The sequence below is a fragment of the Rhinolophus sinicus genome, linkage group LG04, assembly GCF_036562045.2.
Source record: "Rhinolophus sinicus isolate RSC01 linkage group LG04, ASM3656204v1, whole genome shotgun sequence".
NCBI lineage: Eukaryota > Metazoa > Chordata > Mammalia > Chiroptera > Rhinolophidae > Rhinolophus > Rhinolophus sinicus.
Window position 1 is genome coordinate 23,534,574 of NC_133754.1, and position 24,241 is coordinate 23,558,814.

Sequence of the window (24,241 nt, forward strand, 5' to 3'; positions counted from 1 at the left end):
ACGAAGACCTAATGCAATGCTCTTTAATGCAATCATGCATTGTATTAAGAGCCTTTAGAAAGATGTGTTTATTGTGAGGTTTACAGTAAGCTTTGCCCATTACTTAAACCTGGTACATTTATTTCTTACAAACATTTAAATGAGCATACTATTAGAAAAGCAGTGAAACTGTTGCCCTAGGGAAGTCATAAATGCAAAGAATCGAATTTCACAGGAGAGAAAGGACAGTCAGATCTGTAAGACAGAGGTCTCTAGAGGAATTGAAAATGATGCTGCTCCCTTCAGTGCATCCTTGTCTTTCCATAGAAGAGTCCCTCACCTGAATCCTAGCACTGAAAGTTACAAAGGAAGAAATAAGGTTTTGAGACTCTCAACAGCATAAACCAATAGAATTTAAAACTGAATGATTCTGGTATACTGAAAATTATCATTCTGCAGCAGAACTACTGAGGTTTTCTATATATTTATTTCACTTTATATAATATTGTTAGTTTGAAATGACATAGGTTGTGAATAAATAGTTCAAATCACCCTGGACAGGCAACTAAGCAAGGCTAGGAGGGTGTCAGTGGAAAAGCGCTGTAATTAGTCCACTGATACACTCAACTATGAAACAGCATTCAGCAAACCACCATTTAAAATACAGGTGTCATTGCTAAATATTATATATAAACTGTATACCTTCTCTCTCCTGACTAAAAAGAAACGATATACCCTTTTGTTTCTGATTTAGGCAATAGAGTAGTTACGTAAGACTTTGATGAGACACTAAATAGTAACAGGAAAAAAAATATTTAGCTCTACCGCAGTTAACTCTTTCCTTTGGAGTATGAGGATGCCAAGATATCAAAGTACTTTTTCTGCTGTGAAAGAAAAACATTTAAAAAGAAAAGATCTAAAGACATCAAAAAAGAATGGCAAACTACCTGGATGGAAGAAGGCATCCAGGTGGGTAACTGAGCTGGGATAACGAAGCTTATTCCGAAGAACAACATGTGAAGGAAAACAGACCCCATCCAAAACTTTCCATGACTAACTGGGAAGTTTTTGTTACAAAGTCTGCCAAGAGTAGGCTTTATCTACTATACAAATAATGTTTAGATCCCAATTATATGCCCAGATAAATGGTTTTCAAGCTTTTAAACATAACCTATTTGTATCTATTAGGAATTATAACCTCTCAGTAATAGGAGTGGCTTAATATGAAAATAGTTTTCAGGTGGAACTGTAAAACAGGCATGGAGTGTGAATAAGAATCTGTCAGGAAAGGACTGAAATTACAATAGATTATAACCCAGTTACTCTTATACATTATTTTCTCCCCACCAATAACCATTACTCTAAAGGCATGAAGGTTCAATAAATTATCACTGCAATTTTTTCCAAATTTTATCTTATGAGCAAAATTTGACCTTATTTGTATGGTTTGTTGTGTAGTAAGAGTTCCTTTGATGATAATAAAATTAATTTTTTTTTTCAAATACACTGTAACAAGATTTAAGGGATAAAAAGGGAGTGAGAGAATATACTTTTTTACTTGGAAGAGCATACAATAGGCTTCTATCAAGGAGTTAAAGAGATGATGAAAATTAATCTACAGTGCTAATGATATAAAATTTAAGTAACTTATGTATTTCTTATAAAGAAAAATTACAACTAGATTGCTTTATATCTTTAATGTAAAAAGAAGTTTCTAAAAACCTTAGAAGAACTATAAACAATATTGAAGTTTTCTCATAAAACTATCAAATGCTATAAGCACACAGAATGCATATATACATCTTAAATATTTTTAAGAAATTCATATTATTATTATTTCCAAATAATTTATAATCTTGAAACTACAATCTAGATTCGAGTTATTGGTTAAATATTATTTGAATAGGAAAATATAGGAAATAAAAGTTCTAGAATGAGATTGCTTGGGTTCTATTCCCTGCAGTTGCCACATACTAGCTGTATAAATGTGGGCAAGTTAATTAACTGCTCTGAAATTCAGTGCCCTTATCTTTCTTTAAAAGCAGGTAGAACCTACTTCTTATGGCTATTATAGGGAGTTAAAGATATAACTTATCAAAAAAACTTATCTCTAGAAAATAAAAATTGCTAATATTAGTAGCTGTAATTCTTATTATCACTGTGATATTTTAAATTGCAAATGTATAAATTCTTATTTTTGGCCTGGCCACTCAATTCAAATTTTTAGATACTTCAAAATTATATGTTTGGTTTCCTTTCACAATTAATCTGGCAGATAAACTTTAATTAATAATAATTGAGATAAAAATCTCAATCTTAGAAAATTATGTGTTTATGAAGATACAAAAAGTTTAATATTTGTGTTTAAACACTACAAAAACATGGGGTATATTCAGGAATTAAAAATACCTTAGATTATACTTAAACACTAATAGTAAATATACTTTTATTTTTTATTTCTACATAAAAATCTAAAACATATGTGTTTCTATTCATGTTTTAATTTCTTGGTCATAACCAAAATGTTCTAAAATTAAGAATCTCATAAGGATATTTTAATATAATTCAATAATATATAAACAATTTTAAATAGAGAGTCCATTATACTTATAAGGAGTGCCTTATGTGCCAGAAAGTACCTGATAGTTTCAACAAGAACAGATACAAGATGACATTCTCTAATAATCACAGAGAGGTAATTATTAGTCACTAGAAACTAAATTCAAGTTTTAGAATTAATTGATATTTCAAGAAATAGCCAGACCATCTTCTACCAGTAAGCACCTCAGCAGCTACATTTAAAACTGTTAACAGCAGATCACAAATATTTCAAAACTTTACATACATAAAGGAAAATGCAGCAAAAGAAATCCACCTGGATTTCCCCTCCTCTGGTGAATTTCAGACATGAGATGCTTTTGTAGACAAATGCCAACAAGAAAATCAATCAGATTCAATTTCAACAACCTACTAAATTTCACAGTATAACAAGGGAGAAACAATGTGTGTTTCATAATTTACAAAAATGTCAAGACATTGTCATAAATCTATAGACAATGGCAGAACAATAGTATTCTGAAATAGAGACCATTATATTATATTGATGAGTTCACAAAATATTTGGCAGACACCAAATTTTATGTTAAGATGCTTGAATGCCTATCCTAAATTTATTTTCAAAACAGGAGAGTACAGAAAATAATCATTTTCGGGATTTTGAGATGCTTTGTAGAGAGTAATGATAAATTATGTATTTAGTTTAAGAAGATCTTTAGAGACTTAACCATAATAGAATATTCTAGCCAACTTAAAAGGAAATCAAAGTTGAATAATACCTCATTTAAGTTTCTAAACAATCCCCTGCTTTCATAGAGAGTTGTATGGCAGTTACTATAGATATTGAATGCCATTCTTTCCAAAATAAGTATTTACTTTGCATATGCTATGGCTATATTGTGCCTTTTCTTGCTTTTCAAAGATTTAACTTTGTTAATCTGTTATTCATAATACTTTTTAAAGGTAATAAAAGTCAAGTTTTAATATTATATTTATAAGAATATAATTTTGCAGAATTCACAAATTCTTCTTTTCAATTATTATGATTTCACTGTTATTTCCTTAGAAAGAGGAGAAAGGGTGATAGCAAGAATCAAATTAGATTTTCTTTGTTTTTGTAAGCTCTTCTGTTAAAAGGAGTTTAAAAACTTAATTGAGTGAGAACATTTTAAATCTAGTCTCTTTGAAGTATGTAATGGTATACTTTAAACTTACACAACGTTATATATAGATTATATCTCAATTTTAAAAAGTAATTGGAATTCTAAACAGGTAACAAATCTTGAAAAGCACATTACCATCTCTGAAGTGCTTTCAAAATAACTATTATCATATTTCTATCCTCACAACCTTTTTATAAATAAATAGAAAAGTTATCTTCATTACTCCCATTTTATATTTGAGAATATGGAGTTTCCAGTTGAGTAATCCAACATCTCCCATCTAGTGACAGAAATAGTCAGAACTTGAAATCAAGTTTCCTGATTGTTCTCATGACTCCAAGTTGTCTGTAGATCAGTAAATCTCAAATCTACAACTACTGTGGTTAATGAAATGCTTCTCTTGGATAGTCATGACAATTTCTTTTGGAAATAATATAATGATAGTTTTGTGGGACACAATTCCCCAAAGTTACATTTGTGCATAAAGTTTTCAAAACTTTTGTATACATATTGAGAAGTAAATGTTCTACATAACCTAACTTACAAAAGTGAACCAAAGAAGACAAATATATACCAGTTGACTCCACACACTCACAGCCGCTTTACTCATCACAGCCATGCCTCTGAGATCCAAATGTTGATTCATTTCAACATTTGACAGCATATTAACAACCTCAATATTGTGGACGCCTGTTCAGTTTGCTATGGGCAAGAGACCATGCTTTTAAACAAGCTGGTAGATCGATCGGTCTTTGGTAGAATCTTGGTTTAAGACTCTTTAAGGCACTGATTTATGCACAATTGATCTGAGCAGCCATGCAGTCAATGTGATTTATTAGCTAAGATGGCCAAAACTTTTTTTTCTCCTTTTTCATACAGTAGTAATTCACCTTATTAGAGTTGGAATCATTATAGGAAGCTACTGAAAAGTAAGAAGTTGAGCCTGCTGGCCTAACTTCTTATTTCCCCCAATCTATGGATCTACCAAACAGTAATACCTGGACACTAAGACCAGAGGTGCTGTGCACGCATGCAGGAACCAGGGTACTCACACTGTGACTAGAGATGGATGGGGGAGATTAAAGGGGATTGTAATATTCCTCCATTCTGAACCATTTCCAGACAGCAAACTCGTTCATTTAACTTCATGAGAAACTCATTCATTTAGTTTCTAGCACATATTTTTTTTTCTTTATTTAACCACAGTAAGACAAATGACTTGTATTACTTTGTAATTATGGTGTTTAACTAAACATAAGACCAACAATGTATATAACAACGGTTGGCAACCTACATTGTACATGTGGATGCCTGTGCTCACACACACACACACACACACACACACACACACACACACTCACACTCCCAATGTTATACAAGATCCAATTCTGTAACCCAAACAAGTTTACCAATGGGCGAAACAGACATTTCGAATTTGCCAAACACTTACATTTGCTAAACTATTTGAGGGGAAAGTATCTATAGCTTTTATATGGTATAATCATGCCTTTCCTCTTTTTAAGGTTTGTCTCCCAGCCAGGTTCCTTACCCTGCGCCTCTACTGACTATTAATTGCCTGCTTAACTTGTATTAACAAATAGTTAAGGGAAGGAATGTAGGCCATTCCATGTGATTGTTCTACTTTAGAACACAGTATGTACTCAACACCTCCTCTTCCTTCCATGCAGTCTGCTGCTGAGAGCTCAAAGCCAAGAACCTTACATCTAGTAGCCTCAACCATGCCTCTCCCTTTGACTTGATAGAAATTCCACACGTCACAGTGATTTCAGGGGATGTGACCTTCTCTTAGCGCCCCCCCCCCATATCTTATCCTTCTCTAAAATAAACACTCTGACACTTCCCCCTGCCTGCCTACCACCCACGCTACGGAGGCAATAAATGAATATGCGATAATCTATGACTAGAGATTTGACAACCACACATTAGAATGATTATGCAGTACAAAAATGTTGAGCGTTAGTACATTATTTCACTATACATGTGCTATATAAATTATGAATAGCTTTGATTAAAAAATACAGATTTATTTAAGCCCAGTTACGTAATTTCTGTTCCAAAGTATACTGTGAGTTATACCTTTGATTTACTCTGACAAATGATTCCTTTAGAATATGCTGAATGAATGCACAATTTTTAAGCTGAACACTGTTTCAATAAGACAAGCCTTAAAATATAACAAAGAACAAGTTAATCTGCAAAATATATGAATGTTTTTATAACTCTCCAAGGAGGTACAGCACCACCTGTCCTTATTACTAAATCAGCAATGCCAAAATGCCAACACGTTTAACTATTGAACTGGTTTAAAGGAAACACAATGTGTGTGTATTTGTGTTGTGGGGTGTGTGTGTGTGTGTGTGTGTGTGCATTTGTCGTCATATATTCAGAACGACAAACCTTTACTGAAAGGATCTCAGGTGAAAACTTTACAATATGAAAACCAGATCAGGAAGGGAAAGTATAACCTGGGATGTGGAGTTCTTATTCTCATTGGATTTTTGCTGTTAACTATCCAAACTTTGTGTTTAATCCTCCCTATGAATAGAGTAGTTGAAAGCAAGTAGCTTCTTCTCATTTAGGTTTTTGTTTCAAAACTTTGGCTGGCTTCATATTTTAATAATTACCTATTAAGAGAGTTAAAATTCCATGTTTATAATACATTTTAAAATTTACATTACAATTTACATTGCCTTTGGTACATTATAATAGAATTAGTAAAATTCAATTTATTTATATAGGTCCAATTTTCCAAATAAAACTTTGCCTATGTTATTAATGGCTTAAAAGAATCTTTTCTTTTAGTTACTTGTATTTTCTTAGCACCAGTTTTATAAATAGAATAAGACACTCCAGGGAAAATATTGAGCTGGTGCCATTGTGGCTTTCTGGTTGTTGAAATCATTCAGTCTTTGGACCTGTGAACCACAAAGGCCCCACAGCTCAGCATATCCCAGCACAGCACATGCCACGTCATGTCTTAGTCCTTGAACGTAGTCCTCACATTCTACCTTCCCAATATAGCTAAAGAATTCAACACTGGTGAGGATAGCAACAATTGACACCATAGTTGGTGGAATACATTCCTGCTATTAAGCACATGATGTTACTATTTAAAGACTACAGATGTATCTTAACTTGGGACCACTTGGGATGAGTATTTTAGTTTGAGACCCAAAATGTTTTATAATGTTGTCTTGTGTAATTTTGTTCTAAAGTGGATATGTACTCTAGTAAAACTCTCATTGGGTTTCATCACTGGTTCTAAATTGTGAGTGTACAACCTCTGCCTAGTTAAACTACACATTTACATGGTGAGAGTGCCAATGAGTGTGTTTCATCAGACATTCCTGGAAGCTGTCTGACCAATAGGAGTGGTTTGAAATGGTGCCCTAATCACTGTTGAAATCACTGATAGTACAGTCTGTCCACACTATGACAGACAAAAGCTGAAATGTATTAAACATAGCAATCCATCATCCTGCAGATGGAAAGCAGGAGCCAGGCGAGTTCAGAGGCAGTGACTACCCGCTGCTTAACAAAGGCTGGAGTCCTGACAGTTCAGTCCCTTGCTAGCTCCTCTACCACCCCTCCATCTAAGATGAATGAGTGTAATCAGTGAGGGAGAAAGCCTGCTGAGGACCTCAAATTCAAACATTGGTACATGTAGAGTGCTGCTTCTTTCTTCCCTAATCAGAATTGTTACTTAAACAGTTTTCTCCAAATATAAGGAGACAGGTATTTAAGTAAATGAGTGAATGAATAAATGAATGAATTGTAAATTCAAGGAAGGATATCCTTGGAAAAGACTGCATTGGTATAACATTAAGTTTGGAGAGCTAGCTTTGAAATAAAGCTAGGAAGTTTAAAAAACAAAAGTCAACGAAAGGTAAGTTTACATTGTTTGAGGCAACTTAATAGTGAAGTTCTCTTTGAATGATCAGGGGATTATTATTTTTAAATAAGCACTGAATAGTTAAAAGTTCAAGTGATTTTGCATACTTGTTTCTAATAAGGACATATGAGTCACAAAATAGCCAAAGGGAGGGAAAAATTCTCAAATGCTAACAGCACATTAACAAAGTATAGAAACGAAAGACACTTTTCTTTGGATTTCAGCCTTGTCATTTCCAATTTTCTGCTCTTTGGACATGCTTGTATTCAAATTCTGGAACATCCATTCAGCATATCAATCCTAATTAGACAATCTGGGTCTGGAAAGGATGAGAGCTGGGTCATTTGCATAATTTAATCATAAATACTCAGTGATACATATTTCCAAATGCATTTGTACAATTATCTTTTCATCCTTGGGGCAATGGTATTAATATGATTAGGCAATATTTCTGGAAAAAACAGACAAGTATGCACTCTTTTTAACTGCAGCTTAGGGCGATATGAAAAATTAATTAATTTCTGAAGAAAATCAATTTCTCTACGTGACCACATTAGACATTACTAAACCAAGACTCAGAAACCACTCTCAATCACTACATTTTATCAGGCCCTTCTAAATTCCGATTAGCATGTGAGCCATTCAATAGAAAAACTAGTAATGTATCAAAAAGCATCTTAAATTTTGAAGAGATCTTTCTGCCTACTTTCATTTTGGGTATACCAACCACCCTGCTTTACTTTAATGCATTGTTATTTAACCAGTCAACGAGAAGCCTGTGCGTTTGCTGTGAACTCATCTTGAGTGATCTTTTACTAATGTACATTAACCAATTTCAAGGACAATAGGATAAGGTTACTTTTGAGATGCTTTCTCAAGAAATGGATTTATATTTATCTAAAGTAATCTTAATTCACACTAGACTACTTATTATGAAAAAATTAGATAAACCAAGTTGTCCCAAAGAGTACCATTGTTATAAGAAAAACACTGTAATATACTTAGTAGAGATGTAAGAACCCAGGTGGCTAATCTGATTTTTTAAATTGAGATTCAGCTTTGTATGTTGATTAGCACAAAAGAAAGAAGTCACATTTGTGAGTTTAAATGCACTATTCTTTTCTTTTCAATGAAATGAAAAAGTAGAAATTACTGCATGCAAATATTCAATATTCATTTAATTTACATAAAGGTGCTTGAACAAATTTTTGATTCTAACAAGCTCATTTTTCATGCGTTTTGTCTTTCATCCTAATCTAGCATCTGTCATTCCTTTTTGAAGTTATTATCGGCCCAATTCCCTCTTGGACATGGTTGCTGGGTGACCGGTATCTTAGCACCCACTTTGACAGGAACAGATGTGAATCTGATCAAGAGATTTCCCAAGAGTACCTGAAATCACAAACAACTTTTGTGAAAAACAAACAGCATCCCTGTCATGGGCCCTTATTTAACCCACACCCCAAAAGAAACAGCAAAGAAGTTTTCTCCAGATCAAATATACCATTTTAATATTATTTCCTAAACTTTAAATAAAACACCTTAATAAAAATAAATTATATTTTCACACTATTGAATTTGGGAGATCTGATGTAAATAACAACAGCTCAAAAAAACAGTTTCTCTCTTTGGCAAATGTTTAAAGGTAAATTTCATGATAAAGTGTTTATATTTCATGCACAATTTTCACAAGAGTTTCTACAAATAAAGAGGATTATTTTGAAGATAAGTTAGATGATAAAGATGTTTAAGAAGATGACATTTACTTTGATGTCTGAAGGCTTCCTATATTAAGTATGATGTAGAAGTCTGTGAAATATTAAGGATTATTCTACTTATAGAGAATTATCTAAAATATAAAACTCCATCTCTCATTTCATGCATTTTATAGCAAGAATTTTTCAGGTGATTTTTTTTTTCAGTTCATGTAGTATACCATCAATCATTATTAAAAATAGAGCTGCAAAGTGCCACTGGAAGACAAAAAAGGTCATAGAAACTTCATATTATCACCATTACAAAAGTCAAGATGGGTTGCCTTTCCTGAACTAGATTCTTTTTAAGGACAGCAGCATAATTGAGTCATGTGATCTTACTGCTTTCCTTCCTCCATCACAGTCAGAGAAAATGAAGGGCAACAGGCATTTGTATCACCATGTAACTAGTTAAGGCAAATTTTCAAATTAAATGAAATATTTAATCAAATGTTGATATTTTATAAGCATGGAAGTAAAGTGATCGTTGGAAACATCTAAATAATTTATTTAAGTTTTGAAATTCATTCAAATGATAAATGTCAAGGCAAGGCAGAAAAATATTAGCTTACAATGAAACTAAGTCTTTTGTTTGTTTTTTGTTTTTGCTATAAAACAGCCAATAAAAAAATAAACAACACATGTTTAAAATTCTAAATATTTTCTCCTTGATTATCATGTCTTATGATTATCAGACATATGTAAAGAAAGTGGCGCACCTTCGATCGAACATGTCAATGTTTTTCCTCTACCCCAAGAATTGATTTGTTATAACAATTCTTATTAAGAATTTTTATGTTTGGTTCTTGTAGGGGAAAAAATAAAAACAATTACCCAAATGGCTTTATAGATATTAAATGAAAAAAGAAGTGAAAGGTCTTTGAAATTATTTTAAATTTTTAATTGGGAAAGGAACTTGCTAACCTCAGTTCCAAAATACAATCATGGAATATTTATAACTATCATAACTGTAATAGTATATATTTGAATGGGGGTATATATGTATGTCTTTTGCCTTACCATTTATAAAGTGTTTTTGTATATACAGGGGGTGCCAAAAAAAATGTACTCTCTTGGCACTCTCTGTGTAAGATTGAAAGCAATTCATTCTATATGGAAAAGTAGGTTAATAACATCAGTTATAAACAAAAAGATATTATAACCCTACCCATTTATATTAGTTACATATATATATGATATTGCATTTTGATATTCCAGAAATTAAGCAAACTAATATATACGTAAATTCCTCTTTATTTTGAAGACATAATTAACTTAGGCCCAGTCCACATAACTAAAGTGAATCCAACCAAAATAAAAATAGCTTTTATGTATCCAATGTATCGATGGCCACCTTCATTTGCTACTATTAGTGGCAAAAGAAACCTTCTGGAAACCTCTTTAGGTGGTCCAACTAAGAATAAAATAAGAAATATAACCATTCAAAATGTTTAAAGAAAAAAATTAAACATATTCATAGAAAAATTCTTATTCTGAAATATTATCACAACTCCTTAGAAAAAGTTTCTTCCCTTATTTGAGCTGACTCTTCAAGGGAGAGAAATTAGTTATTTAAAAAGCACAAATTCAATGTTTTCATGCCCAATTAAACAAATGTATGTTTAAACTCCTTACATCTAGAATGTATATTTAAAAGGTAGACATTTTGTTTTAAAAAGTAACATCTTAATAACGTGAAAATTTGAAGCACTGCAAAATTTTGATGGCACTTTGGTTTTGATTTAACTGAAATGTCATCATGAATAATATTTAAATATCTTAAGAATATCTACTTGTGAAATTTGGTAGCCAAACAGGTGTTAAGAGAAAGAAAAATCAAATCTGACCCAGAAGGTTCCAATATTAAGGTTGGAATTGGGATCAGTTCATTCCTTTCCCATGGGGTAACTTGTATAAATGTAATTCTATGGTTTCATAAAAGCAGGTCAAGTTTCTATCCCTGGGGGTCTTTTGGCAATTTGAAGCATGGAAGCACTGTTCCTGGCTACAAGTTCAAATCTGCATGTACTGTCAATGGTGTGAAGAAAAAAAATCAGTGAACAGCAAAGATATATTCATCTTTGATTATAATACACACTTGTCAGAGGGTTTTTAGAGGGTAAGAATGAAGGTGTCAGAGCTCACAAGTCAGAAAATATTTTGAAACCATTTTTAGTTACTGATATTTTTCCTTTTAAAATATATGCATAGAAGATGATGCAAAAAGTAATGTGAAATATGTTCCTTTTTACTAAGATAACTAAATGCAAAGATGAACTTCAATGTCATTTTACATTTATTATGTACACGTTTTTCTTTTATTCCACAAGCTTTCGATGAGGCAAAAACTTTCATGTAGTTACTGTTTTACAAGCTTCTTTCTACTTTGAAAAAAAAAATGCATGCATGCTTGCACTTTTACCAATGATGTAATAACTTGACAAATGCCATGAAATGATTGAGAAAGTAATTGATTTCAATTTAACTGGACCTCTACCAGGTGTTTTCAAAGACAATTACAGTCTACTACAAGAAGTGGTAATACACATCTCCTTATGTAGACCTGGAGATTAACCCATTGACCTCATTCCTAACTCATCTCATTGATAGCAAAGCTTTTAGAAGAGCAATCATTCTTTTTTTTTTTTTTTTTAGGTTATGAAATTGTTTTCCTATCATTTATCCACTGGTTTTAAAAGATATGCTTGCTCTAAAGTGCAAGCAGCAATGAAATAAACCAATAAAAGAAATGGAGCAATGACATCAAGCACATTAAATGTCATTCAATAATGTAAAGATTCTAGTACCTAAGAGTTTAATATCTATTTCACACAAATATAATAATTTTCAGATATAAGTATTTTCCACAAAGAATTAAAAGTACACTTTAGTTATCATAAAATTAAAGGTCTAGAAACAGTAAGAAAAGTTTTAAATCACTGTCCTACTAACCATAACAGTCCACATTATAGTTATATTTTAAAACATTTACGTTTTAATACTTCTTTTACCGTAAAATTAATTTTAAATATATTTTCCACTGTCCTTCAGGAAAGCAGAATTTGATTTGTGTTATTTTATATTTCAATGAATTACAGAAAGCAAAATTAAAGCCAATTGTATTGGGAAGTTATTTGCTTAGAGCCAGCCCTGTGTCTATAAGCCCCTGTGTGTGGAATGTGTATGTATGTGCATCCATACAAAAATATACATATATAAAGGCTTTTCTATCAAAGGTATTGCAGCTATTTAAGTATAAATACATAGACTACAAATGGCTAAGGTGAAGATAAACAAAAATGTCCACCACAAAGATCTCTAAAATGATGATAAATATTTTACACTTGTTGCACACAGAAGAACATGTATCCTAGTATAAAATGTGCAACAATTCAAAGTGCTTCAAGTTATGCATTTAAAATCCAAAGGCATAAATAAACTAGAAACTGCCTAATTCGAGAAATAAGTATCACTTTCAAGAATTAGGCTAAAAAAACCACATATTTTAAATATAAAATAAGATTTAATTCTGTTGAATATATCAGTATATTTTAGCAGAGCTGTGATGGGTTCAAAGACTGTTATACCTTCAGAGATCTGCTTTGTTCATACCCAAACAAAATGTCTTTGAATTATAAGACTATGAATAAGACAGCCCATTCACTGTTGCTGCTAATAAAATTCCACACTATCATCAGTGTAAGATTTTAAGAAAATACTTCACTGGTTTGATATGTGAATATAATAAAGTATTTCTTGATTAACATGATCTAGAGATTGATTTTCACTAACTTTACTTAAGAAAGGACCAGTATCCCTTAAAGTGAATTAGCAGGTATTTACTGCAAACACCTCTATGTGTTTCCATAGAACAATTCCTTTTCAACTAGTACTCTTTCTTTCCTGATATATTGTGTTTGTCCTTGAAGAAAAGTCCTATTTTTTTCTGCTGTGACTGGAAGGATAATCTAATTATTTAGAAACATTTGATGCCAAATAAATTCAAAGATGATACACTGTGACATTTTAATACTTTGTTTACCTCTTCAGTCATTTACTTTAAGGTAAGGAAAACATTTCTCAATTCTTCAATGTTTACTAACCAAAAGTATCTAATCTATTTTGTTGCCTGTTTCAATATTGCTTTGTGAAAATCATGCTTTAAAAGCATATACAATTTTTGTGTCAAACATATATACTACCTTCAAAATTCACTGCAGGATTATTATTAATATACGAGTACATCTACTTATAGTTGAATTAAATTAAAGTTTTCAAATGATTTTGACTTCCTGCTAGAAATACACAATGTATTCCAGGTATTGTATTCATCTTATATGTGTTGTACATGTTTCAGTTAAGCTCTTTTTGTTTTTTCAATTATTAATCTGTAAAACTTTTTTTAAAGAAACTGGCTATTCAGCATTTGCTGTAATATTATACATAGTTTTAGATACTTCAATATACTTATAAGAACAAATGTATAAGACTAATTAAATAATGACATAGTGAATTTTCCAGCTTAGTAAGTTGTCTTTGACAACTTTCACTCAACTCACGTACATTAAAATGTGCAAAAGAAAACCAGCTTGATATGCTGGATCACATCCAACCTAATTTGAATCAGAAAGTAATAGGGCCATACCTTTAACAAAATTTAGTCATTGGCCATTTCAATATCCAATTTAGAAAAATCGACATATACATTTCTTAATTTATTAATTAGAATCCTCTTATCTTATAAAACAAATCCAAGTCAAAATACACAAAAAATTTAAAATGCACCTGGTTCAACATCCCGGATTTTGGAGCAGTGGAGATATAAGTCATTGTCTATATATGATTATATTATATATTATATGACATTTATCTGCTATTTTATTCCACTAATTTTAACTACATCATTAATTTGCAAAACAATGAGCTTTCATTGATTGATTGCCTAATTTATACTGGATAGAAAATTCTGTTCATAGTTATTTGCACATTTAAATATAAAGCTAATCATGAACTGTAATAGACACTCTTAAAATATTCTCAGAACCTTCTTAAAGTAAATACGTTCATCAAAATAAAGTGATCCACCAGTTAATCTAATAATAACTAATTGCTAGACCAAATATAAATACATTATCTTTGGTGTTCTTGTTTTCCAAAGAAATAATTTGGTGAACTTACTACACTATTTTAATAAAGTCATTTCTATACTGTGACACATGCTAAAAAGCAATTAGCAGCAATTAAAAGTTATTTTAAAAGACAGCTGTTGTAGTGAAAAAGAAAAAGAAAAAGAAAAACTTTTGACTGGAGATACTTCTGATAAATTGAGAAGGGAAGCAAAGGACTTTGAGCACAACGTAGGCTCACAGAACCTCTGCTATGCCTGAGACATATGTATCTATGCAGATCAAAGCCTTTGATATTACACTTATCTGAACTCTATTAGGTGGGCTTTTAATTCAGGATTTTCTTCATTAAAAATATATTATTGAATATGAAAAATATAATGGAAAAGAGGATGCCTTAATGCAGTCTCATAGCCTGAAATATAAATATAAATGTATTTTAACGTATTCTCTCAGCTAGAATTTTTAAGCTGTAGCATTTAGACAAGAATATATGTGCATGTGTGCATGTATGTATATATAACTAACCAATCACAATGCAGTAACTCAGTTGTTAAGAAAATGGCACATGCTGGCACATGCTAAGGTCATTCTATTCGCATAACAATTCAAACATAAAATGATAAAGCTTTACTTAATTACATATTTAAATACCTAAATAGTTAATATCACTTTTTTACAATTCCTTTCATCCTAAAGGTACGTAACTTGATGTGACTTTTTCTTTTTTTCTGGTGAACAATCTGAAAATGAAATCCTTGAAAGGTAAAATTCAGGCAAAGTTTAACTTTTTTTAAGAATCAAGTAACAAAAACCTTAAAAATCAAAATGTTTAGTGAAGTCTAGAAGACTCACCTGTACCTATTTAGAAGGCAAACTTCAAATTAATTTCTTCAGACAAAAATTCAAAGGGAGACAGTTTATAACCTGTGCGAGTTTCATTTCTTACTATATTTTGCAATACACATGTTCTACATTGCTAATACAATGCAATTTAAATGATGATTTTAGGTGATTAACAAAGGCAGTTGTATGAAACAATTTAGTAAAATCACTTGGAAAGATAAAATAATACTAATTGATAGTCAAAGCACAAATTGTTACTAAAATAGCAACTACTTGGTTACACATTAAGCTAATTTACAAATACTACTTACATTCCAAAAACAAAACATCAAATGAGAAACAATAAAGCATATTATGTTTTCATATGCTGGTGAATCACACATGGTAAGTCACCAAAGAGAAGAGTGATTTATGCTCAAATCCAGCCAAGACTTTAATCAATATTGGGTGTCACATCTCAGGAGGTTGGGGGAAGTAGTGAGGCAAAAAGAGAGTGGCTAATACTGGTCTCAATAATTTATATGCAACTTCCATGAAATGTAGATTAAACAAAAAATAACAGCAGATTTAGACTAATAAAATGAAGATTTAAAAGTTGTGTATTACATGCAAACACAAACAATTTTTGTAGGGGAACTCTGAAAAAAAAGCACATCTTATAGTTTATTCTACATATATATTTGAAGCTTCACAAAATAAAATATATGTGCAAATCACATTGTCTCAGATCATTAACTAGTAATCTGTCGAGTTCAGAAAGTAAACCATTTCAAAACTATGTGCACTTCTTACAAAAATGACTATAACATTATTGGAAACTAACTCCAAGAAAAACAACAGGTCTGAAAGATATTATCCAAATAACTCAAGAATTTGTATTTTGCAATGTAACTTAATTGAACAAGGTAAATCCTCTGTTATAATGTTTTTAGATTCCATTTATGTATTTATATATAGTTATTAAACTATAATTTATTAACATTTTTAAAGTATACAGAAATGAGTGGTGGAAGCAAACTTGAACTTTTATACTTAGGCCTTAGTCTTCTAATTATGCCATGTTCTTTTTGAAATGTTATAAAATGAAACATTAGGCTTTATAGGAGGTATTAATCGACTGTAATACAAAAACTTCAAAAGCATAGTCTCTCATCATTTGAATTTTTTTTTTTAATTTCTCTGTGCCAAGTATCGTAATTATCTGTTAGAAGTAAATCTGTATTTGTGTTGAAACTTTCGATGTTGATGCATAAGTTCCTAACTCCTTGCCATTGAAAAACATGTAATGCCGGAAATGTTAAATAAATATGGACTGGTTCAGTGTGCTATCTTTATTAAAACCTCTGATTTAAAAAAAATGGAACCAAGAATTAGAAAATACTTTATACTTCTTACAGTAAAATTGCATCCGTATATTACTGCTGAACAAAAATAACTTGCAAAGTCTTTTGACCTGCTGTTAATAGATGATATTAACTTTTAAGATGAAAAAAATACTGTTTGTGACTGTATTTATTCTGATATATATATATATATATATATATATATATATATATATATTCTGATATTCTGATAAAACTAACTGTAATCTATTCAAGTCAAAGACTCCACAAATCTAGGGCTACATACTACCCAAATCACAATCTGCTTTGAACGATCCTGAGACAAAATCAGCTTCTGGCAATATGCAAAAAAAAGCATTTTAGATAAAATAAAAGTCATTTTTTATTACCTGTGTTCACAGAAAATTGCAAATCTTAACCCAAATCTACAAACAAGAGACTGACTCTTACAGAGACCTAACCACGTACATAATTACGTTTCCTTTTTGTTGTTGTTGTTGTTTAATGGTTACCAGTTAATTAAGTTACCTCTGTTGCAACAGCCAAGTCATGTAACTAATGTTTAGTTTAAAAATAATAATTGAAGGAAGCTGATCAAGGTCAGACTTTGTCCTTTGACAACTTTTAAATACAGTTCCTTGTATTTTCTTTCATTTTCAGCTTTACTATAAAGCAGGTGATAGTCTCTGTTTCATCTCCTTGTGATAATGACAGATGGCTTCAACATTTATTCTAGTTTTCATAGATAGCATACTGATGCAATAGTCCCAAGCTAATTAAATCCACTCTGAGTTTTGTTACTAACTTACTGAGCCACTTTGAGCAAGTTTATGAACCTCTTTTCTTTAACATCATTTGAGTTCCTTAGATTCCCTGGTATCTAAATGCTATTAAGAGACATAATTAGATATGTGTTCTATAAAAAGCCGAGAATGCTAAGATTTGATGTTTCTTGCACACTGTATATATGGTTTTACATAGTCTGTCTTTTGCCCAGTTTCTCTTACCCTCTGCATAAGCTATTCCTTTAGATAGTTTAAGTAGCCAGAGGAGAAAGAAATCAGAATGAAACAAATCAATATATCTAAGTGAATGAAAAAAGATCTGAATAGTGGAACATAAACTGAACTTGAATGATGAGTAATTTTAGTTTTGTAAATTCAAGATGCAAAATATTTTAGGTATTGCTTTCAAAGTTAAGAAATAAGACAATAGCACATGTAATTAGCATGTAAAATAATAATGCATTTCACAGCAAATAGTATATTTTGGTGAAAAGAAGTTCAATTATAAGTTTTCTGTTTTCTTATTCATTGGCAGAGTTAGGAAAACCTAAGTAGTTATCTGCAACTACACATCTTCTAAGGTTAAGGACTGATGTATTTGCATGTATTTAGGGTTGAAGTCTTATAGTTGATAAAAGATCAAAAAACAATAGTAAATCAACAAACTTACCACCTTTAACTTAGAAAATAACCTGAAATAGAGTTTTAGAATAACATATTTAATTACAAAAACCAGGTGATTGAAACATAGAGTACTGATGATATTTTTTTGAAGGGATAAACAGTTCTACTGAATTTAACTTATCTTGGCTCTAAAAGTTTAAACTCCAGAGCTATCGTTAACCTCGGGGGAGGGGGTGGATATTTAAAATTTTTTGCCAATAATTTTAAGAGTAGTCTCTGATCAAATGGGGAGGACTTCAATTTCCAAGTCTAAGCAAAAAATTCAGGAAAAAAAATAACATGGGAATAATTGTAAGGTGTGTAACCCTACCTGCTTTACACTGATTATAAATCGCAGTATTAAGAAGAACGTTTTCTCTAGCAATTTTTTTTTGTGTTATGTGAAATGGCCATTAATTATCTAGTACAGTGTATGGTGTAAGAAACACACACAGAGGATTCAAGAGCAAAGTGGTTTGATTCCTAAAGAGAAAAACAGCAGCGCTTCACCAGTTCACTGGATAGACAATTTTATAACAATCATTATCTGAACTGACTTCAAATTTTAACTAGCATTCTTTATAACAACTCTGTAACAATTTTCTGCCCAGATTCGAATAGTTGTAACAATGGATTTTTGGCAAATATTTTATCTTCTGTACATCCGAGGACTCCAATTATCTCCACAAATGACATTTAGTGATCAAGATTCCCTCTCAGTCGTTACTGCCACCTGTCCATATACTTGGGTGCGCGCGCGCTCTCTCTTAGCATTCACCCCAAAATAGTAGAAATGAAGGTTCAAAACCCAGAGACACACCCATTACCCCACGCAAAGAATGGCAAATCAACAGGGAAAGGTTTCTGGCTAGGTCGGGATAGGACATGCGGTGGGTTGGGGTTCGAGTCCTTTTCATCTTCCCTCCTTCCCGGGACAGCAGTCAGTAGTCTTCTTCCGAGGAAGAAATAGCTAGGGGCTTTTTCTCCCAGGTTTCTTTCTGGTATCACCCAGATTATCCCCTCTCTCCTTCCCACCTCAGTTCTTCTAGGTCTACTAGGGGCACACACCCTAAAAGAGTAAAACTCCGTTCCTTCTCCAGGTCTTTAAACTAACTGGGAGGATACCGAAGTCTCCGTGCCAATTTTGCGCTCAGTTCCCATGCGCCCGCTTCTGGTCTCTAACTTTCCTTACTGGCTTTCTCCCGACAACTGAACTTTTCCCTCAATAGCGAGCCGAAGGGACAAGGCGGAATCGCGAAAGCAGGTGAAATGACCATTTCTACCCAGAAACTGACTAGTTACCCCACTCCCGCCCCCTCTCGGTAGATCCTCCCCCAGTAAGCGTTCATTAGCATAAAACTGGTCTGGCCGGGCTCTGGTCGCGTGGCCTCCAGGGTTCGCGCGCTTTGCCGGGATAGGGAAGCCACCGCACCGGCTACTGTATTGAGATCCAAAGAGCATCCCAGTGCAAAGCCTGCACCTACTTATCGCGTGAGCTACTAACCTCAAGAAAAAGAAAAAAGAAAAGGGAAAGAAAGCAAAACAGTTTGGAGAGAGAGAGCGAGCGAGCCAGTGAGAGAGCTGTGATCTTCCATCCATGTCTCTCTCCAGTTCAGCAACCAGAATCTTAGGTACCCAGTCACCTCCCCCTACAGAAAACATCCTGCTGGTCCCCTCGCATCTGCCCCGGGGCAAACGTATTCCTTTATCTACTTTACACACAGAGACGCTCACACGCACGCACGCACGCACGCGCACACACACACACACACACACACACACACATGCGCGCACACACAGACCCCCTCCCCTCGGCGGGCTTCCCCTCAAGGCTTCGGGGCTGAAGTCGCTGCGGGTCCCTCGGGATTGCCCCGAACCTCTCGGCGTCGGAGGTCGCTCCCTTCCCAACCTCCAAGTGGCTCACTCCCTAGACTACCTCGTGAGCCCCTCACCCAGGCGTCTTCCCAGCCCCTTAACCCTGCGGGGCAGGGTCACGACCTACCCCCCGCCCCGTGCACGCAGCTCGGCGCCTCTGACTAGCCCCGGTGCCCGGCCTCTGGCGTGGAACCCGGGTCCGAGGGAGCGCACACAGGCAGCGGCGCTGAGGGGTCCCCAGACGCTGGCGGGGCCCAGGAAGGGGCTGTGGCTCATAGAAAAGCTCGATCCTCCTGCTTGCCGCCCCCTTCACCCTGAGTCTTAGGGTTCCCGCGACCCCCAGCAGCCAAGCGCCCACTAGAACGCGAGCAAGGGGCGGACAGCGCTGGAAGAAAGAGATCTCGGCTAGGGGAAGGTGCCAACTTCCCAGAGGGTCGCGAGCGGTAGGAGCCCTAAGGAGAGGAAGGCAAGGGCTGCGCTCGCCCGGGCGCGCGGCTCGAGGGCGCGCGGAGCGAGCGGCGCCGCGCTGCGAAGGGAGAGAGGGAAGGGCTTAGGAGGCGGGTGGGAAGGGACCCCGGGTGGCGGCGGCTGCCCCCGCTCCTTACCTGGCGTTGGTGCAGTCATTGTAGAGCGTCTCGAAGTCCTTCCTGGAAATGAGTTTGCAGCGGTTCACTCCGGGCTGGATGGCGCCCAGTCCCCTTAGGATGCGAACCTGTTCCACATTGCACACCACCGGAGTGATTTCCAGCCGCTTCAGCTTGGTGTAGACCGTGTGCAAGCCCCCCACCAAGTGCTTCAGGAACAGGTCGAAAGCCTGGGGCAGGCAGATCAGCTCGCAGCCCTCCACGGTGAAGGAAGCCACTTTGGCCCCTCTCAGATCCACCATTTTGCACTCATTATTCTGGGGGGTGTTTTCCACAGGGGACGGGGTCGAGTACACGGGTTTCCCGGGGAGGGGGCCGCAGCTGCTGCTGCTGCTGCTGCTACTGCTGCTACTGCTGCTGCTGCTGCTGCTGCTGCTACTGCTGCTGCTGCTGCTGCTGCTACTGCCGGTGCTCGCGTTGATGGGGGTGCTGGAGGCGCCGCCGCTGCTGCAGCTCGCGGCCGCCAGGCTGGGGTTGCAGTTGCTGCCGCCACCGCCGCCACCGCCGCCGCCACCGCCGCCGCCTGCGTTGCCCGCGCTGCCGCCTCCACTGCCGCCGCCGCCGCCGCCGCCGCCGCCGCTGGAGCTGACCGTGGCCGCCGCGGCCGCGGCCGAAGAGATCGAGTCCGGCCGGAACAGGCTTGGCCCCGACGATGCCGGGGCCCCGATGGACGGAGCTGGAGAAGAGGTCGCCGAGGAGGTGGAGGTGGTGGTGCCGGACGAGGAAGCAGACGTGGAGATCGGGGGCTGAGGGGGGACCAGCTGGGTCGGAGGGATCAAAGCCGCCGGCACTGCCATGGTCACATAGAAGGGGAACCGCCGCAGGAGAAGGGAGCGGAAAGTTGCCACGCACCCCGCGGAGGGCGAGGGGGACAGAGGCAGAAGGAGCTCAGGGGCCACGACAACAACAACTCTCGGAGGGAACGAGGAGAGAGGGAGAGAAGGGGGTAAAAACGGAGGTGAGGGGAAGAAAGAGCGATCGCAGGAGGGGCGAGCGCGACAGGCGCTCTGGAGAGAAACGCACAAAAGTGTCCCGCAAGTGGAAATGCGAGTGCTCTCCGGGGGCTGGGATCGGGGCTGGGGGGGGCGGGGGGAGGGCGGGGAGGGGCGGCTGCTGTGGTGTGGGTCCCGCTCTAGCACAAAGTTAAGGATGAAGGTGAGAAGGAGGAGGTTTGAAGGACTTGGGTGCTCCCTGGCAAGTACATTGATCAAAGATTGAGAGGGGAATGACAGAGAGAAAATGAGCTGAAAAGTGCAGGCTGCCGGCTGGACGAGTTGTTGTTGTCACACGGTGCAGAGGGGAGGAGCTCCGGAAACTTGAAATACCCTTTGAAGCCGCAAAAACCTCACTCACTAGTATTAACCCAAATTATCCAACCAGGAACTCGGAGCGGAGACCCCGAGAGCGCGAGGCGCCGAGGGAAAGCGAGAGAGCGAGAAAAGGAGGAGGGGAGGGGGGAGGAAAGGAACGTTGGGAGGGACCGAGAGGAAAAGCCACAGACCCTGGAGTGGCGATCGGAAAAGGAGAGATCTTCAGCGTCCCTTCTACTACCGTTAGATTGTGTGTCTAATATCCCATTTCGTCCGCGACGACTCCTAATGTTTTCCAAAACCTACTAAGCAACCGCCTGACAACTTAGAGAGGAGCCGGAGCGCTTCGAGCGGTCCTTCAAGGATTTAGGATCTATCTGTGCTCGTTTTTGCAATGAGATATGCATGAAAACACGTCCCCTCACTTCAGGCTTATTAAGAAATTATTTTGAGGAAAAGTCACATGTAAGCAAAGTCTGTGTTTTATGCATCTGATTGTTTTTATCTATTGAGTTATTTTTATAAAGATGTAAACATTTCAGGACAGTTTTCAAGTTGCTGGGGAAAAAAGTTCGTCTGAAATCGCTTAAGAATAATGGAATGCTCTGTATTCAATTCCTTATTTCCTAATAGATCGTGGAAAGAAAGAAACGCTGGCCCTGATGTGGATCGCTCAGAATAACTTCACTTTTGCCCCAAAGGGAGATCAGAATGCCTATTATACCTAGGGAATTCGAAGACATCAGGCACCCATTGAAGATTTAGAAAGGGAAAAACAAGAAAACACTGATTTTTCTTACCTAAAACTTTATAATTCACTCACCTGCCTTGCAAGTAATCAACTGTCCTCACATACTAAAAGACCTCAGGCTAGTTGCTAATGTGTTACATGAATAACGATACATTTTTTTTCATATTTGGGAAAGTCCTTTTCAGTTTGCCAGGGAAAATGTGTTTTGTAAATAATGAAAAGAACAACAAAGGTCACTACTTGACTTGTAAAGACAGAAAGGGTAGCTATGCTTAAAAACATTAGGCTGAATTTACACTGACTCTTCCTGCTTACCTTCCTCTCTTCTTCTCTTTTCTAACTTGTTGCATGAAGGTATTTATTCAAGGGTTTTTGACCAGCATATGATTTGAGCATAGGTCAAGCCTGTTCTGTTTATATCTCTACGAATCTTAAATAATTAGGCTTTAAACCTGTCTACACATGTTAATTAACTTCACAAGATAGAAACAATGCTTTAGGATTTGACAGACTTTTAAAATAAACTATTAGCACCAGGTTCACAGTACTGGGAAATTTCATAGTGAAATTCTGCCATTTGGTGTTGAAATTATTATCACATTTCTCTTTATCATTTTATTTCTTTAAACTTTTTGAAGTTTAGGGTGCAGAGAATATATGACAGTGTTTACTAATTTGTCTAAGTTTATGCTACACTTTTGGGGGCATAGCAGTTATGTCTGGAGGCCTTCCTGAGTCATAAGAATTCAGAAAATTTTTGCCAAAAGGCAGATGAACTTCCACAAAGATAGCTAAAGTTTACACAGTTGTTTGGCCTAGTTAGCCATTGTACTTTAATACATTCAGAAATAATTTATATTAATTTTACATGCCTCATACCTGTTCTTACTTAAAAAATAGAGATTTGTTATATATCACATACATCAAAGTACTTCTTTAAGTGTTTATGCATGCTTTGGAAAATATTACCTTAAAAAACGTTCATGAGCGAAGGAGAGAAAGAAGGTATTAAGCCCTGAAAAACTGGTTTTGTTTTGAAATCACATGCACAACTTTGATAAACTCTGATATAGTTTTAAAAATGCTAAAGTACAGTGTTTTTTTTTTTTTTCATTTTAAATTCTAGACCTACAAATAGAAAAAGAAACATCAGAATTAAGTGCCCTAAATTTGCCCTTACCATTCTTATTTCTCAGATTTCCTTAAACTGTCACTCATCCAATACCTGCTACATTAGGAAGCCACCATCGGGAAGTAATGATTGCTGACCTAACCATAATCCCACGGAGCTGGGAAGCAAACTCCAAATTTTCTGCAGGGTAACCTGTGCCTCCCAGCACGTGCTCCATTCAGAAGCAGGGCTTGGGGCATTTGCCCCTATCTGAATGGGACCTTCCTCCCCCTCATCTGCTCTCTTAAACCATTTCTAGGAGCTATCACTTACTCTTTTGATTCAACAATAGGATTAGAAAACGCATATAATGCAAATTAAAATATGTAGAAAAGAAAAGCCTCGAAAATTTCGGATTTTTT

At 35.8% G+C, this 24,241-nt stretch overlaps 1 protein-coding gene across 1 annotated transcript in view; it reads right to left on the reverse strand.

Moving 5' to 3' along the window:
* The window catches only part of DACH1 (dachshund family transcription factor 1), a 397,595-nt gene extending 375,680 nt beyond the window's left edge, over positions 1 to 21,915 (reverse strand). Inside the window, exon 1 of the mRNA XM_019738175.2 lies at positions 20,609 to 21,915. Coding sequence (XP_019593734.2) covers positions 20,609 to 21,444 — 836 coding nt within the window. The 5' untranslated portion in view covers positions 21,445 to 21,915. The remainder of the gene's footprint in view (positions 1 to 20,608) is intronic.
* Positions 21,916 to 24,241: the final 2,326 nt, after the last annotated feature.